Source organism: Platichthys flesus, chromosome 7 (assembly GCF_949316205.1).
Source record: "Platichthys flesus chromosome 7, fPlaFle2.1, whole genome shotgun sequence".
NCBI lineage: Eukaryota > Metazoa > Chordata > Actinopteri > Pleuronectiformes > Pleuronectidae > Platichthys > Platichthys flesus.
Genome location: NC_084951.1, coordinates 27,496,449 through 27,510,261, shown reverse-complemented (window position 1 = coordinate 27,510,261; position 13,813 = coordinate 27,496,449). Strand labels below are relative to the sequence as shown.

Below are 13,813 nucleotides of genomic sequence, written 5' to 3'. Positions count from 1 at the left end.
ACCTGAAGAGGACGGTGATGAAGAGGAAGAGAGAAAGTGAGCGAGTGAGAATCTCAGAGCGTGATTCAGTGGAGATAAGAGGCTGAAGGTTCACGACAGATGTTGGACAGTGACTCACAACTTTGTGTAAAACCTCTTTGTCTTTGCTTGTCAACACATGCACGTGTGTACTGGTAGCTGCGACAGTCCCATCCCGCCTCCAGGGGGAGTCAGAGTGCAGCTGAGTGTGATCCTGTTGCTTTAATTGATTGATTCTTCATCGAATATGGAACCAGAGCTGAGTGTCTTTGTGTCTGAGGGCCTCGAACCTCCGGACCCCCCCCCCCCCCCCCCAGGTTAGTGGAGTGGACATTTAAAGGACCACAGTATGATCCAGTTCACTGGCAATGTGCCTGAAGAGTTTTTATTTTAACTGTAAATATATACATTTAATTATTTACTAATAAAGTTCATTTTAACTTCGTTTTGAGAAGTGCAATATAAATATCATTAATATCATCTCACAGTATTCTCTTTGTTTAATCCTCTGTTAATAATAAGACACGTCACCTCAGTATTTTCAGATGGTTTCAGCTTTTGTTTGTTTTTTATTTATATTCATTGTTTTTCATTAATTTGATTCAATGTGTAATTCAGATGCTTTTAAGTCTGTGAAACACTTTGTTACTTAAGTGAAGTTTATTCATAATTATAATATTAATCTCATTCAGTTTTACAGAATCAACGAACCGCTCATGTAAAAACCTTCCTCATGATGATGATGATGATGATGACGCGTCAGAGCAGAGGCGGGTCTCACGCCTGCTACTTGTTCTGTGGACGGAAGTTTTTAACTCTTTACTATCAGGAGCCGGAGACACTGAGCTGCTGTGTGTCCGGAAGACATCCCGAGGACTGCTCCATCCTCCACCTGTCCGACAGGGGGACAGACAGGGGGACAGACAGAGGGACAGACAGGGGGACAGACAGAGGGACAGACAGAGGGACAGACAGGGGAGAGACAGGTGGACAGACAGGTGAGAGACAGGGGGACAGACAGGTGGACAGACAGGGGACAGACAGGTGGGCCATTCATGGTGATCTATGGGCGAGTGTCTGCGCAGAGCTTGTCCATGTCTGGAGACACTATGGAAGAGGAGCTTCGGAGAGAAGCCTCCCTCAGCTGGAGGAGGAGAAGGAGGTGAAGGAGGAGAAGGAGGAGAAGGAGGTGAAGAAGGAGGTGAAGGGGGATGTGGAGGTGAAGGGGGATGTGGAGGTGAAGGAGCAGGTGAGGAGCCAGCCCCGGACAGCAGCTCCCTGTACACGGCCGTGTGGCCCTTCGAGGCCCGGGACCAGGACGAGCTGTCCTTCCGGGAGGGGGACCTGTTCCGCGTCACGAGCCGCAGCGGGGACTGGTGGACCGCGACGAGGACGGACCCGAACGGGCGCGTGCTGGAAACCGGGATCGTCCCCCACAACTACCTGGTCCGAGCCGAGTCCCTGAGGAGTCAACCGTGAGTTCGAGTCCCATCACGCAGTAACATGATCTGTAGATAATACACAGATGGATTTGAGTTATGGAACTTCTGACTGGAACCAGCTGCTCTGGAGTTAAAAGTAAAACCTTTCTAGAAAATATCAAAACCCCCTGAAAGTTACAAAGTGGTGTCAAAACTTTACATATTTATAAAACACATTTTAAAGCTGAAACTAATTTATTTCCTCACTTTGAAACTTCCCTGTGATGCTTCTCCTGCTGTGGAGGCACTTCAGGTCTCAAAGGTCTGAAATATGAGTTTATAGGTTTAGAGTCATAAAGACTGGAAACCGCCTCCAGCTGCTGATCAACACATTGATAAAATACATATCTGTAATTGTGCAGACGTGTAGAAGAGGAACCAGGTGCTCCTCAGGGTTTAGGCTTCAGTCCCTCCACTCGTCTCCTGACAGCTGCTCAGAGCAGAGGAAGACGTTCAAACAGGAACCACCATTAAAAACATGTGTTTATGTGGCATCCAGACTTTAGGTTGACTGAGGCTCAGATGCAAACAGACAACCCAGCAGTCATGGGACTGTGCAGGAGGAACCTCCAGAATCACCTGCTCCTCCACAGAGCACAGGACCGGAACAGAGTGAATGTCAGTGTCAGTGTCAGTGTTTGTTGTCAGTGTTTGTTGTCAGTTGATGAGACGTCACCTCAGGCGGCTCGGCCTCCGGCTGCAGCCACGACACACAACCGGCTCCCCGGGGTTCTGCTTCCCTCACAAGTTACTGGAGCTCCACTCTTTATTTCCTAACTTATAAAACGTGCAACGTGTGCAGTCACAGGTTCGAACCCCTGCTCCGATGCAAACGTGACCTCACACAACTCATTCAGCAGCTGAACCGTAAAGTGTCACCCGTCCTCGCAGTGAGTCACGTCACAGGATTGCAGTGCGACTCGTTGGACTTGTATTTGTTCACAAAGCACAATATTAAATTGCTACATCAGCACAAATGAATCACATTTGTCTGAAACACAATGGACTTGATCACATCAAACATGTGACTCTTTATTTTCTAACTCTTCACAATAACTAAGAAATGTGTTTATTAATTCAAGTCATTCAAGTAGTTCATATTTCTTATAGATTTAAATATCTTTCTGGTATTTTATTGGTTTTATTGCTGGAAAGAGAAACCAGCAGGAAACCTGTTCATTGGATCAAATCACACAAAGTCCCGAATATCTTCTTCTTCTTCTTCTTCTTCTTCTTCTTCTTCTTCTTCTTCTTCTTCTTCTTCTTCTTCTTCTTCGTTTCCCGTCGCTCAACGTTTGTTTTTTACCTGCAGACAAAATAAACTCTTCTTAAAATGAGCCAAAGCTTCTTTTGAAACTTGAACGTTCACTCTTCAATGGGGGGGGGGGGGTGTGTGTGTGTGTGTGTGTGTGTGTGTGTGTGTGTGGATGCAAACAGGACAACACCACTTCTTCTTCTCTATCTCTCAGTTTACGGCTCAGCAGGAAGGGAAGTGTGCGACGTGCAGGTGCTGCAGAGATTATAAATAAAATGTAGTTTCTCTTTTTATTGCTGAATCATATTTAAGCTTTTTGTCATCAAATTAAAACTCAGATAAATAAAAGTAAGAATGACAGAAACAACAGGATCACAAGTGAAACACAACATTTACCTGGTAACCTGGGATTTCTGTTATTTTTTTTAATAAACAGTTTTATTTGAATTTGTATTATATCATATATTCATTGATATTGTTTTATCTCTTCAGTTTAACGCGCTTCAAAAACTAAAATCAGCAAAATCCAAAACCTGAGTCTGTTGCAGAAGTTCATCCGATTAAAGTGTCTGAGGACAGGAAGTTAACGAGAGAGAAGTCAACAGACAGAAATGAAATCTATGACACCATCTCTGACACCAGGCTGTGTCCTCAGGCTGTGTCCTCAGGCTGTGTCCTCAGGCTGTGTCCTCAGGCTGTGTCCTCAGGCTGTGTCCTTCAGGGACACAGTCTCATGTGAGACCGACTCACAGTCAATTCTGGGTAAATAACTGAAGTAGCAAGAAGTCACTAAAATTACTTTATTTGAACACAAGGGACAGACGGAGACAACACGTCTCACGTCTCTTCTGAACGTCTCCTGGGACAAACCAGTGATGTCACTGCTGCACATGACTGAAGAATCTGTCATTTCTGGCTCCACAGCATTGTTGAGACGCCGCTTGTCATCGTGTGTGTCTTCTAATCATGTGGCTGTTCTTGGAAGCTGGCTGTCAGCTCGTCGGCTGGTTTGAGTGATTCATGTTTACATCAGGAAACTAAATCCTATGATCAAACTTCTATCAATAGAATCACAGACGTCTCAAAGAGCTTGGATTTGACATGAGAGGCGAATTTAAACAGAAACTTTATAAAGTCTCTTTCTCTGTTTTCCACCTGCATGAAGATTTGACAAGAGAATATTAACGTGTTGATATTTGATGACGTCCTCATCCGTCCACTTCCTGTCTCTCTGACTCGTCTTCTTCCTGGTCAGATGGTTCTTCGGTCAAATGAACCGGTTCGAGGCTCGGGGTCATCTGCTGGCCGCAGGAAATCAGGACGGCTCCTTCCTCATCCGCCAGAGCGAGAAGGACAGCGTGGGACATGTTCTCTCAGGCAAGTGGAGGACAAGTGTCCCCGTCATGGACTCGGACGAGAGCTCCACCCACAGGTGGACGAGTTTGAGCAGAGAGGGACTAACGTCCAAATATCAGCTTCACCAGATTAACATCATTCGTTTAATTCTACATTTATCTTTGTAAACAGCAACAATAAATATATAAAAAATAACAAATAAAATACAAAGCTTTAAAGAAATATGTGTGTGTGTGTGTGTCTGTATCTGTCTGTATCTTTGTGTGTGTGTATGTCTGTATCTGTCTGTATCTTTATGTTTCTGTGTGTGTCTGTGTGTGTGTCTGTGTGTGTGTCTGTGTGTGTGTGTCTCTGCAGTGAGGTCGGGCACTCAGGTGAAGCATTATAAGCTCCACGAGGCGGTGGACTCGTTCTTCGTGGAGCCTTCTCAGATCTTCTCCTCGCTGGTGGAGCTGGTGAAGTTCTACGAGTCTCACAAGCTGGTGAACAGCGGGCGTCTGGGGAGCGTCTGCAGGAGAGTACGACTCCTCCTCTTGACTCAGTCAGTGCTCAGTTCATTAGGAACCCTCGTGAACCCTCCGTCATGAGGGTGGAGGCTGTGATTGGTTGTGTGTGTGTGGGGGGGGGGGTTTGTTGAAGTGTTCAGACGTCATGATTGACAGCTGAGCCTGACTCTTGATTGACAGTTTGAAACAAAAGGTGCTTTTTGAGATTCTTGACGTGTTCATGTTTTAAAACCATGCACAGGTGTATTTTAATGGGATTGTGTGTTTCCTCCATCAGAAGCAGCCCGACACCCCCGACCTGAACCACTCCACGGTGGACGAGTGGGAGCTGCCCCAGGACCAGTTCAGCCTGGAGGAGGAGCTGGGGAAGGGCTACTTCGCTGACGTGTACCGAGGACGCTGGAAGAACCACATCAACGTGGCCATCAAGATCATCAAGAGCGGTACGTCTGCTCTCAGAAGGTCCACTCCATGAGCTCATCAGAGGATCCGCATGTTCAACTCCCTGATCGGAACCTTCTGCTTCTCGTCAGCTCGGACTCTCTGTTTCTTTCAAAGAGTTATCGTTAATCAATCAATCAAGTTTTAGTTATATATCCCATAATCACAAATCTGTCATATGTATTAAATGGTCGTTTCCTCTCTCTCTCCTCCACCCTCCCCTCCAGACTCGGAGTTGAACCACCGGGAGTTCCAGAGGGAGGTTCAGATCCTGAAGAGCCTCCGTCACCGGCACCTCATCTCTCTGTTCGCCGTGTGCACCGCGGCGTCTCCGTATTACATCATCACCGAGCTGATGGAGAAGGGCTGCCTGCTCACGTTCCTCAGAGGTGAGACCTTCTACGAACACCTCCCACCACACCACCTTCCTTTGACCAAATGTCTCCAGGCCGGATCGCAGCAGCACGCCCGGCCAGCAGGGGGCGATAGAGTCCACGATGTGTTCAATACTGGAACTTCCCTCTCTGTTGTGCAGTAGATGACAGGTTCTTCTTCTGGTGCTCAGGCCTCTTCACTACCTGCTTCTTTGTTTTGAGTCTTAGTCTTTGTGCGTGTCCCTCTCAGGCCCAGAGGGGGCGCTGCAGGACACCGCGGCGCTCGTGGACATGGGGGCCCAGGTGGCTGATGGGATGTCGTATTTGGAGGAGCAGAACAGCATCCACCGAGACCTGGCAGCTCGGAACGTGCTGGTGGGAGGAGACTACATCTGCAAGGTGGCCGACTTCGGTCTGGCCCGGGTGATCAAGGTGCGGGGGGGGGGGGGGGGGGGGGACGCAGCCGATGAAATAAAGAAATGAATGAATAATGAAAAGGTTTGATTCCTGCAGGAGCCGTTCTACATCTCAGATGATAAGAAGATCCCCTACAAGTGGTGCGCCCCCGAGGCCATGAGCCACGGGAAGTTCTCCAACAAGTCGGACGTGTGGGCCTTCGGCGTGCTGCTCTACGAGATCATCACGTACGGAGGCATTCCTTACCCAGGTCTGCTCCCCCGCTGGGGTCACAGGGTTAATGCTGCCTCTGTAATCAGATTACATCATCTCTCATTCTGATCGTTTCAAAAGCTCCTCGCTGCTGGAGAGTTAGTTCTGCAGTAAAATGTGAAGGAAGTGAAAGTTAAAGTATTTAAACGTTTGTGGTTGAGCAGAAGGTGAATGTGCAGATGTTTGAGTGGGAGACAAACATGAATCCTCACTTCTCCACTTGTCTCTCCCCCCCCCCCCCCCCCCCCCCCCCCGCCCTCAGCCTTCAGTAACCAGGAGGTGTACCAGCAGGTCACCAAAGGTTACAGGATGCCCGCTCCCGCCAAGTGCCCCGACCTTCTCTACAGCATCATGTTGAAGTGCTGGAGCCACGAGCCCAGCGAGCGGCCCAGCTTCAAGTCCCTGAAGCTGCAGCTGGACAGCAGCATGTATGAGATGGGGTGACTCCGCCCCCTGCTCCGCCCTCCCCTGACCTCCTCTGACCTCCTGTGACCTTCTCTGACCTCCTCTGACCTCCTGTGACCTCTTCTGACCTCCTGTGACCTCCTGTGACCTCCTCTGACCTCCTGTGACCTCCTCTGACCTCCTGTGACCTCCTCTGACCTCCTGTGACCTCCTGTGACCTCCTCTGACCTCCTCTGACCTCCTCTGACCTCCTCTGAACCTCCTGTGACCTCCTGTGACCTCCTCTGACCTCCTGTGACCCCCTCTGACCTCCTGTGACCTCCTCTGACCTCCTGTGACCTCCTCTGACCTCCTGTGACCTCCTGTGACCTCCTCTGACCTCCTCTGACCTCCTGTGACCTCCTCTGACCTCATCTGACCTCCTGTGACCCCCTCTGACCTCCTGTGACCTCCTCTGACCTCCTGTGACCTCCTCTGACCTCCTGTGACCTCCTGTGACCTCCTCTGACCTCCTCTGACCTCCTGTGACCTCCTCTGACCTCCTGTGACCTCCTCTGACCTCCTGTGACCTCCTCTGACCTCCTGTGACCTCCTGTGACCTCAGCGCACCGGACACGAAGTGGCGACTGGGACTCGTCACTGAGGACGATTATTTAAAAACCAGGAAGTAAAAGAACAGAATCTCTCAGTGTTCCACACTTCACTATGTAGTGACTTTAAAGTGAGCTCATCGGGGAACGATGATCAACAACAACAACAACAACAACAACAACAACAACAACCTGGGCGAGTGAAAATCCCACAGTTCAGATGTTTATTTACACTTCAAGGCTGAAAACATGTTTCTTGTTCCTGCTGCTCTCGTCTATGCTTAGAGTGCAATGCATGATGGGAGATAGTGCTCAGTTAGTGACCATCGGTCGTGCACTATTTTTCATGATGCATTATGGGAAACAATGAGTGAAATAGAAAACATCATTAAACATTCGGACACCACTCTCTATATATATTTATATATTTATAGGCTTCTGTAAAGTGACTGCAAAGACTGATCGTTTTTATTCAGTTCACATTTTAAAACATTTGTTTCCGTTATTCAGTTGATTGTTATTTCCTCTGGACCCGAAAGAATTATTATAATTTCATTATTTTAGTTTTTAGAAGCAAACTGAGAATTTCCAGGTTTATTTCATCTCATTTGATCGAAGACTGAAAATCTGAGTTTCCATCCGGAGCTGAAGACGTCATGAAAATAAAACATCATCTTTTACTGTGTAAGGAGTGTTCACTGATAATCAGTTAATCTGCAGATTAATCCATAACTGTGAATCTATATTAAATACAGCCCAGAGTTTCTAAATGAAGTGATTAATGTTTGATCAATCTGCAGAGTCAGAAAGTCTTCTTTACACTTTAATTATAAGAAAGTAAAGTTCTTCTAATTTCTTTTAAATAAAAAATCTATTTTTTACAGTTTCTTAACGTGAGTATTGACAAATGCTTTTTTCAAAATCTGGAAACAACAAACAACATAAACAGAAGTTTGATGAACATTATGATCTGAGAAGCTGCTCGAGGAGATGTCAGATTCAAACTAATACTTTCAATTATGAGTAACTTCATGTTTTTAACATCAATCAACAAACTTTCGTGGTTTGAACTAAAGTTTTATTTCTACAAGCAGCAGTACTCATCTCTGTCCAGTGGGGGGCAGCACAGCTCTACGTTGATTGAACAGTTTCTCTAAATCTGAGATGTTAAAACTTGGAAATGCTTCATCAACCAGGAACAAAATCTTAGATGAATAATCATATTACATAAATTAGAATACATATTTATGTAAATGACCGTTTTGATTGAGCTGTGGAAGAAGTCGTCTTAATTCAAGCAAAGACACATTTTTCTTTTTGTAATGTCCTGAAGATATTAAAATATTAATCAGAACCGTCTTCCCAACCTTAGATGACAACCAATCAGCATCCGGCTCTGATCCTTTAATACATTAAGTAGGTTTACGGTTGCCATGGCAGCTATAAAGCCTCCGATCATGATATTTGATATTAAATATGTTTAATAAAGTTCGTATGATATGAAGACTTTGTCAGATTCGTACCAAACTGTGAACCTGAGGAAACCGACCAATCACGTGGAGCCTGGTGCCGACAGGATGTTACAAGGTTGTTTTGAAACGACTTCCTGTTTTTATTTGACTGTTATGACATTTTCATATTAAATTATTTAATAAGTCTATAAATCATCTCATTACTTATTCATCACTTTCCTTATTGATATGATGTTTTACATTTGGGATTTCATTAAGGACACTTGATGTGTGTGCGTGTGTGTGTGTGTGTGTGACAGAGAGAGAGAGAGAGTGTATGTGTGTGTGAGGGCGTGTGTGTGTGTGTGTGTGTGTGTGTGAGACTGGCTCCTGATTGGTTGAACACGTCTATAGACAATAACGCCTATAGTAACTTCCTGGACAGTGGGGGGGGGACGAGGACACGTTCATAATCAATCTGTGGATCAGTTTGTAATTATTGTTTTCAACAATCGAACAAAAAACAAAAGTTCACTTTATCAGAAAGTGTCTGAGCAGGAAGTCGACAACCTGTTGCTGCCTGAACACACAATGAGCTCTGAGTCGTTCCACTGGTGAGGTAGCAAAAGTACACACTGGATACACAACAGCCTGATGTGTATTCACACACACTCAGACACACACATGATTCAGCACGGTCCAGTAGATGTGGTGCCCTCCTGTCCTCTGGCCCGCAGGTTGAACCCGCTGACCCCAGAGCAGCTGCCTGATCCTTCGCCAGGCGCCATCAGAAGCAGACACACACGCCTCAGGCTGAACACACACACTGAGACGCTGAACGTTATCCATCTCAATCCAGAGGAACATTTTCTAATGCAGCATCTGAAGCTTGATGGAACATTTCTATTTCTATATTTCCAGGTTTTATATTTAGATGTTAAACACCTGATCTGGAGTCTGTGAGTTCCTCTGACTCTGATCCAGGGAGGAAACCTCTGGAGATGTTTCTGGTCCAGGAACCAGACTGAGGTTTGGATTCGGTTCAATCTGTTTTCATATCAGTCGTACGAAATGGAAGAATTAGTTTATTATAACCAGGTTGAGACCAACGCGCTGCTCTCAGTGAAAACATGGAACATGGCCGAACCTCCCTCTGGATGCTGCTGTGGATCATGTGTGTGACTGTGAACATCTATGATGACACGTATCATCTTAAGGATTCATCAACTCGTTCTTTGGTTTTTTAGTTCAGAGGGAAACCCGACGTTAATAACCTGATAAACTCCAAAGTGACTCTCACACAGAGTTCAGTGAAATGTGTCCACGTGTGATTGTGTGTGTCGTCACGACTCTTCTCCAGTTTGTGTCTCACTAACACACTGAGCCTCACAAGCTGAGTGTCTCCTCGTCCACCAGGTTCCAGGTCCCATCACCTTTACTCACACTCACCTTTGTACAGACTAGACCCCCGACCTCTTCCCCAGTCTTTGGGTTAAACTCATCTAACGGCTCATTTCCTGTTTACATCATCATCATCTGCACGAGCTGAAGTTAAATGAACCTGAACTTTCACAGCTGAGGACAAAGACAGAAGACGACACTTTCCCACATGGAAAATGACACAACTCTAAAAAAGGAATCACACGAGATGGAAACAGAGAAACCTGCTCCTCCTGTTCTCCAGCTGATTACATTACATTACATTACAACACATGATCCGTGTTCATCATCCTCTTCATGTATGATCCTGTCTCACACGCGTGACCGACTGTCTCATCCTCACTTCAAAAAACACTTCCTCTAAAACCAGCTCCCAGCGTGAAGACTCAACAGATCCAACAACTCTGAAAACACATTCAGAGAAGATTTTAAATATATTGTATTTATTTCAGGTAGATCTTCTCACTCTGATGTTTGTTAAACTGTTATTTGATAGTTGTATTTTTCCAGTGGAAGTTTTTCTTCATCTGAACATGAATCCACGAGTTCTAAGCATGACCTTCTACTTGAGTTTATAATCAGGTGATATGTCTTCATCAGACATGTTTGTCTCCAGAAGATCAGCTCTGCTTCTCTGACTAGAGCAGGATGATGAAGACGAGGGTCTGAAGGAAATCCCACAGTCACAACACAGTGACCTCTGACCTACTTCCTGAAGTGTTGCTCACGCCGACTCTGGAATGAGTGTGTGTGTCTGCGAGCACGACCCACACACACAGGCCACGCCTCCACTGCGTCTGAAACACAAACCTCTCAACACGTCTCCAAAACGTCCAGAAGGAGACGTGTTGTCGCTCAAACAACACGTCTCCTTCTCCTCAGCTTCTCCTTCTCCTCCTCAGCTTCTCCTTCTCCTGCTCAGCTTCTCCTCCTCAGCTTTTCTCCTCAGCTTCTCCTTCTCCTCCTCAGCTTCGTCTTCTCCTGCTCAGCTTCTCCTCCTCAGCTTTTCTCCTCAGCTTCTCCTTCTCCTCCTCAGCTTCTTCTTCTCCTGCTCAGCTTCTCCTCCTCAGCTTTTCTCCTCAGCTTCTCCTTCTCCTCCTCAGCTTCGTCTTCTCCTGCTCAGCTTCTCCTCCTCAGCTTTTCTCCTCAGCTTCTCCTTCTCCTCCTCAGCTTCGTCTTCTCCTGCTCAGCTTCTCCTACACGTTTCTCTGTGATGCTCCAGATCTGAACCTTGAACCCATGTTTCAGAAGATTCCAGGTGAGGTTTGAGAGAACCTTCTCTCGTTCCTCTCACCTGTTGTTCTACTTTTCTATTCAGCTGATGTTTTGGATTCAGCAGCTGAACAAAGAGACTCTTGTGTAACATACGACAGATTATTGTGCAGCTCTGTGAGTGTATGTGAGATGTACACAATCTAAGGACACACACACACACACACACACACTCCACATCTGGATGAAACCACAGTGGGTGAGCTCGACCTTTCCCCTACATCTCCATCCTGATCTGATGTAAGTTGAGTTGAAGTTTCCTTCACAGCAGCAGGAACCTCTGGACCTCAGCTTGTGTTCTAACATCATCTGAAACTTCTCCAGATCAGATTCTCTTCAACTTGTTGTTGTTCAACAAATCTTTAATCAGAAAAAGTCACAAAGCCTCTGAACCACATTTCAAAAGTGTTTATATCAGAAAGTAATAAATTCACCTCACAAACTATGTGAATGATCTGAACTCCTCTTATCAGCAGATATGAGCTGTTCAGTTTCCTCAGTCACATTTCAACAGTTAAACAAATATTTTCAGCGTCCTCGTTTCTAAAAAAAGAAACTTTTATCTAAAGCTAACAAGTTCTGCTTATTTGAACTGAACTCACACTGACCTGGAGCGGAAGAGACCTTCACCCCCCACATGCACCTGTCAGAACCTTTCACAGAATCTCATCTCTTCATCCTTCCACCCAAACAACATCATCTCTGTCCAAAGTAACAGGAAACACGTGAGACCAGAGTCCAGGGTCTCACTGAACCCTCAGGACCCCAGAGAAGAAGCTCACTGCTCTCCTGGGAGATTCAAACTAATGTCCCAGAAACAGAGAGATGTTTGTTCCAGAGCTTCAGACTCTTCAGTTCAGTGTGAACCTGAACCAGGTGTGACCGGTTCCACAGAGCAGAAGAGCAGTTCTGGGTCTGGATCAAACTGAACCAGGTTCTGATCCAGAGTGAAAAGACGTTGTTGGATTGTTGGACTTTTGGACCAATCACAGGAAGTAGAGACAGAATTAAACAGTAGAAGAAGAGAAGGACGAAGAGGAAGAAGAAGAAGAAGAAGAAGAAGAAGAAGAAGAAGAAGAAGAAGAAGAAGAAGAAGAAGAAGAAGAAGAAGAAGAAGAAGAAGAAGAAGAAGAAGAAAAAATGAAGAAGAAGAAGAAGAAGAAGAAGAAGCTGCAGTCTTCACTGCCGACGATAATGGTGCATTTGAACTGGTGTGGAGTACGGTAGTACTGTGGAGTACTGTGGAGTACTGTGGAGTACTGTAGTACTGTGGAGTACCGTGGAGTACTGTGGAGTACTGTGGAGTACTGTGGAGTACTGTAGTACTGTGGAGTACCATGGAGTACTGTAGTACTGTGGAGTACCGTGGAGTACTGTGGAGTACTGTGGAGTACTGTGGAGTACTGTAGTACTGTGGAGTACCGTGGAGTACTGTGGAGTACTGTGGAGTACTGTAGTACTGTGGAGTACCGTGGAGTACTGTGGAGTACCGTGGAGTACTGTGGAGTACTGTGGAGTACTGCTAGTGATACCATCAAGATGTTACCATGATGCAAACAGATGAAGCTGAGGTATCTAGGTGACACACGCCCTCGACCAATCACATCATCAGTCTCACATGTCAATCACGACTTTTCACCATCAAATATCTAAAATAGTTCAAGTCAAAATATGAGAAGTCCTGAAGGAAACTGCAGATTGAACACATTTTAAAGTGATAATTCCCATGATGCTTTGCTGTGCAGAGGTCAGGGAAAACACACACACACACACACACACAAAACACACAGACAAACACACTGATCTAATAATAGCAGTATCAGTGTTCCAGGTTGAGGGAACTGTCCCTAAGATCAGTGGAATCACTCGTTTCCTCTGTTTGCCTTTCATGAGTTTGGACAGTTCAGACACACACACACACACACACAGACACACACACACACACACAGACATCTTGGTTCTTTTTCCAGTTAATGAGGAGTTTCTCTCTCTCACTCCTCAGAGCTGCAGGTGGCAGTGGAGTGCACGTGATGCTCTGGTTGTTGCAGGAGAAACATGATGTCATGAAGAACCAGGACAACCAGTGAAGATCTCATCACGTGAACTTGTGAAGACATGTTGTCGCCCTGACGTGAAAACTGACGAGAAGGTTCAACACATTGTGGATCCTTCAGTAACTGGGTCCACATACATCAGCACATGATGTGCTCTGTATCCAGTGAGTTGTGATCTGCAGGCTTCAGACATCATATAGATCCAGCATCATTCCATATGGATTTCATATATATACGTTCATTGTTCATAGCAGGTCTGCAGTGATACTTAAACATATTTACTTTCTACATGTCAGTGAAGCTCCTGTAGAATCAAACATGAACCTGACTCATGAATGTTGATCTATTTCACATGTTGGATAAAAAGACTCAAATCATTAGCAGCCGAACATCAAGACGTCTTTAGAAAGTCATTTAGGATTTTTCTGTGCATCAGCAGGTGGAACTGAATCCAGACCATCGGACTCCACATCCTCCTGGATTCTCCTCCTCCTCTTCCTG

The 13,813-nt window shown here is 45.7% G+C and overlaps 1 protein-coding gene and 1 long non-coding RNA gene across 2 annotated transcripts; both read left to right on the top strand.

Annotated features, from left to right (window-relative positions):
• Positions 1-629: 629 nt before the first annotated feature.
• Positions 630-7,775, top strand: ptk6b (PTK6 protein tyrosine kinase 6b). Its single transcript, XM_062391412.1, has 8 exons — positions 630-1,493; positions 4,010-4,131; positions 4,468-4,628; positions 4,894-5,059; positions 5,285-5,446; positions 5,682-5,863; positions 5,945-6,098; positions 6,363-7,775. Exons 1-8 carry the CDS (start codon positions 1,084-1,086, stop codon positions 6,542-6,544), a joined length of 1,539 nt encoding a protein of 512 aa, XP_062247396.1. The 5' UTR covers positions 630-1,083; the 3' UTR covers positions 6,545-7,775.
• Positions 7,776-11,899: 4,124 nt separating this feature from the next.
• On the top strand, positions 11,900-13,813 carry LOC133956430 (uncharacterized). The gene is made up of 3 exons (XR_009921142.1): positions 11,900-12,829; positions 13,261-13,476; positions 13,749-13,813. It is a non-coding gene; the product is annotated as an uncharacterized LOC133956430 (long non-coding RNA).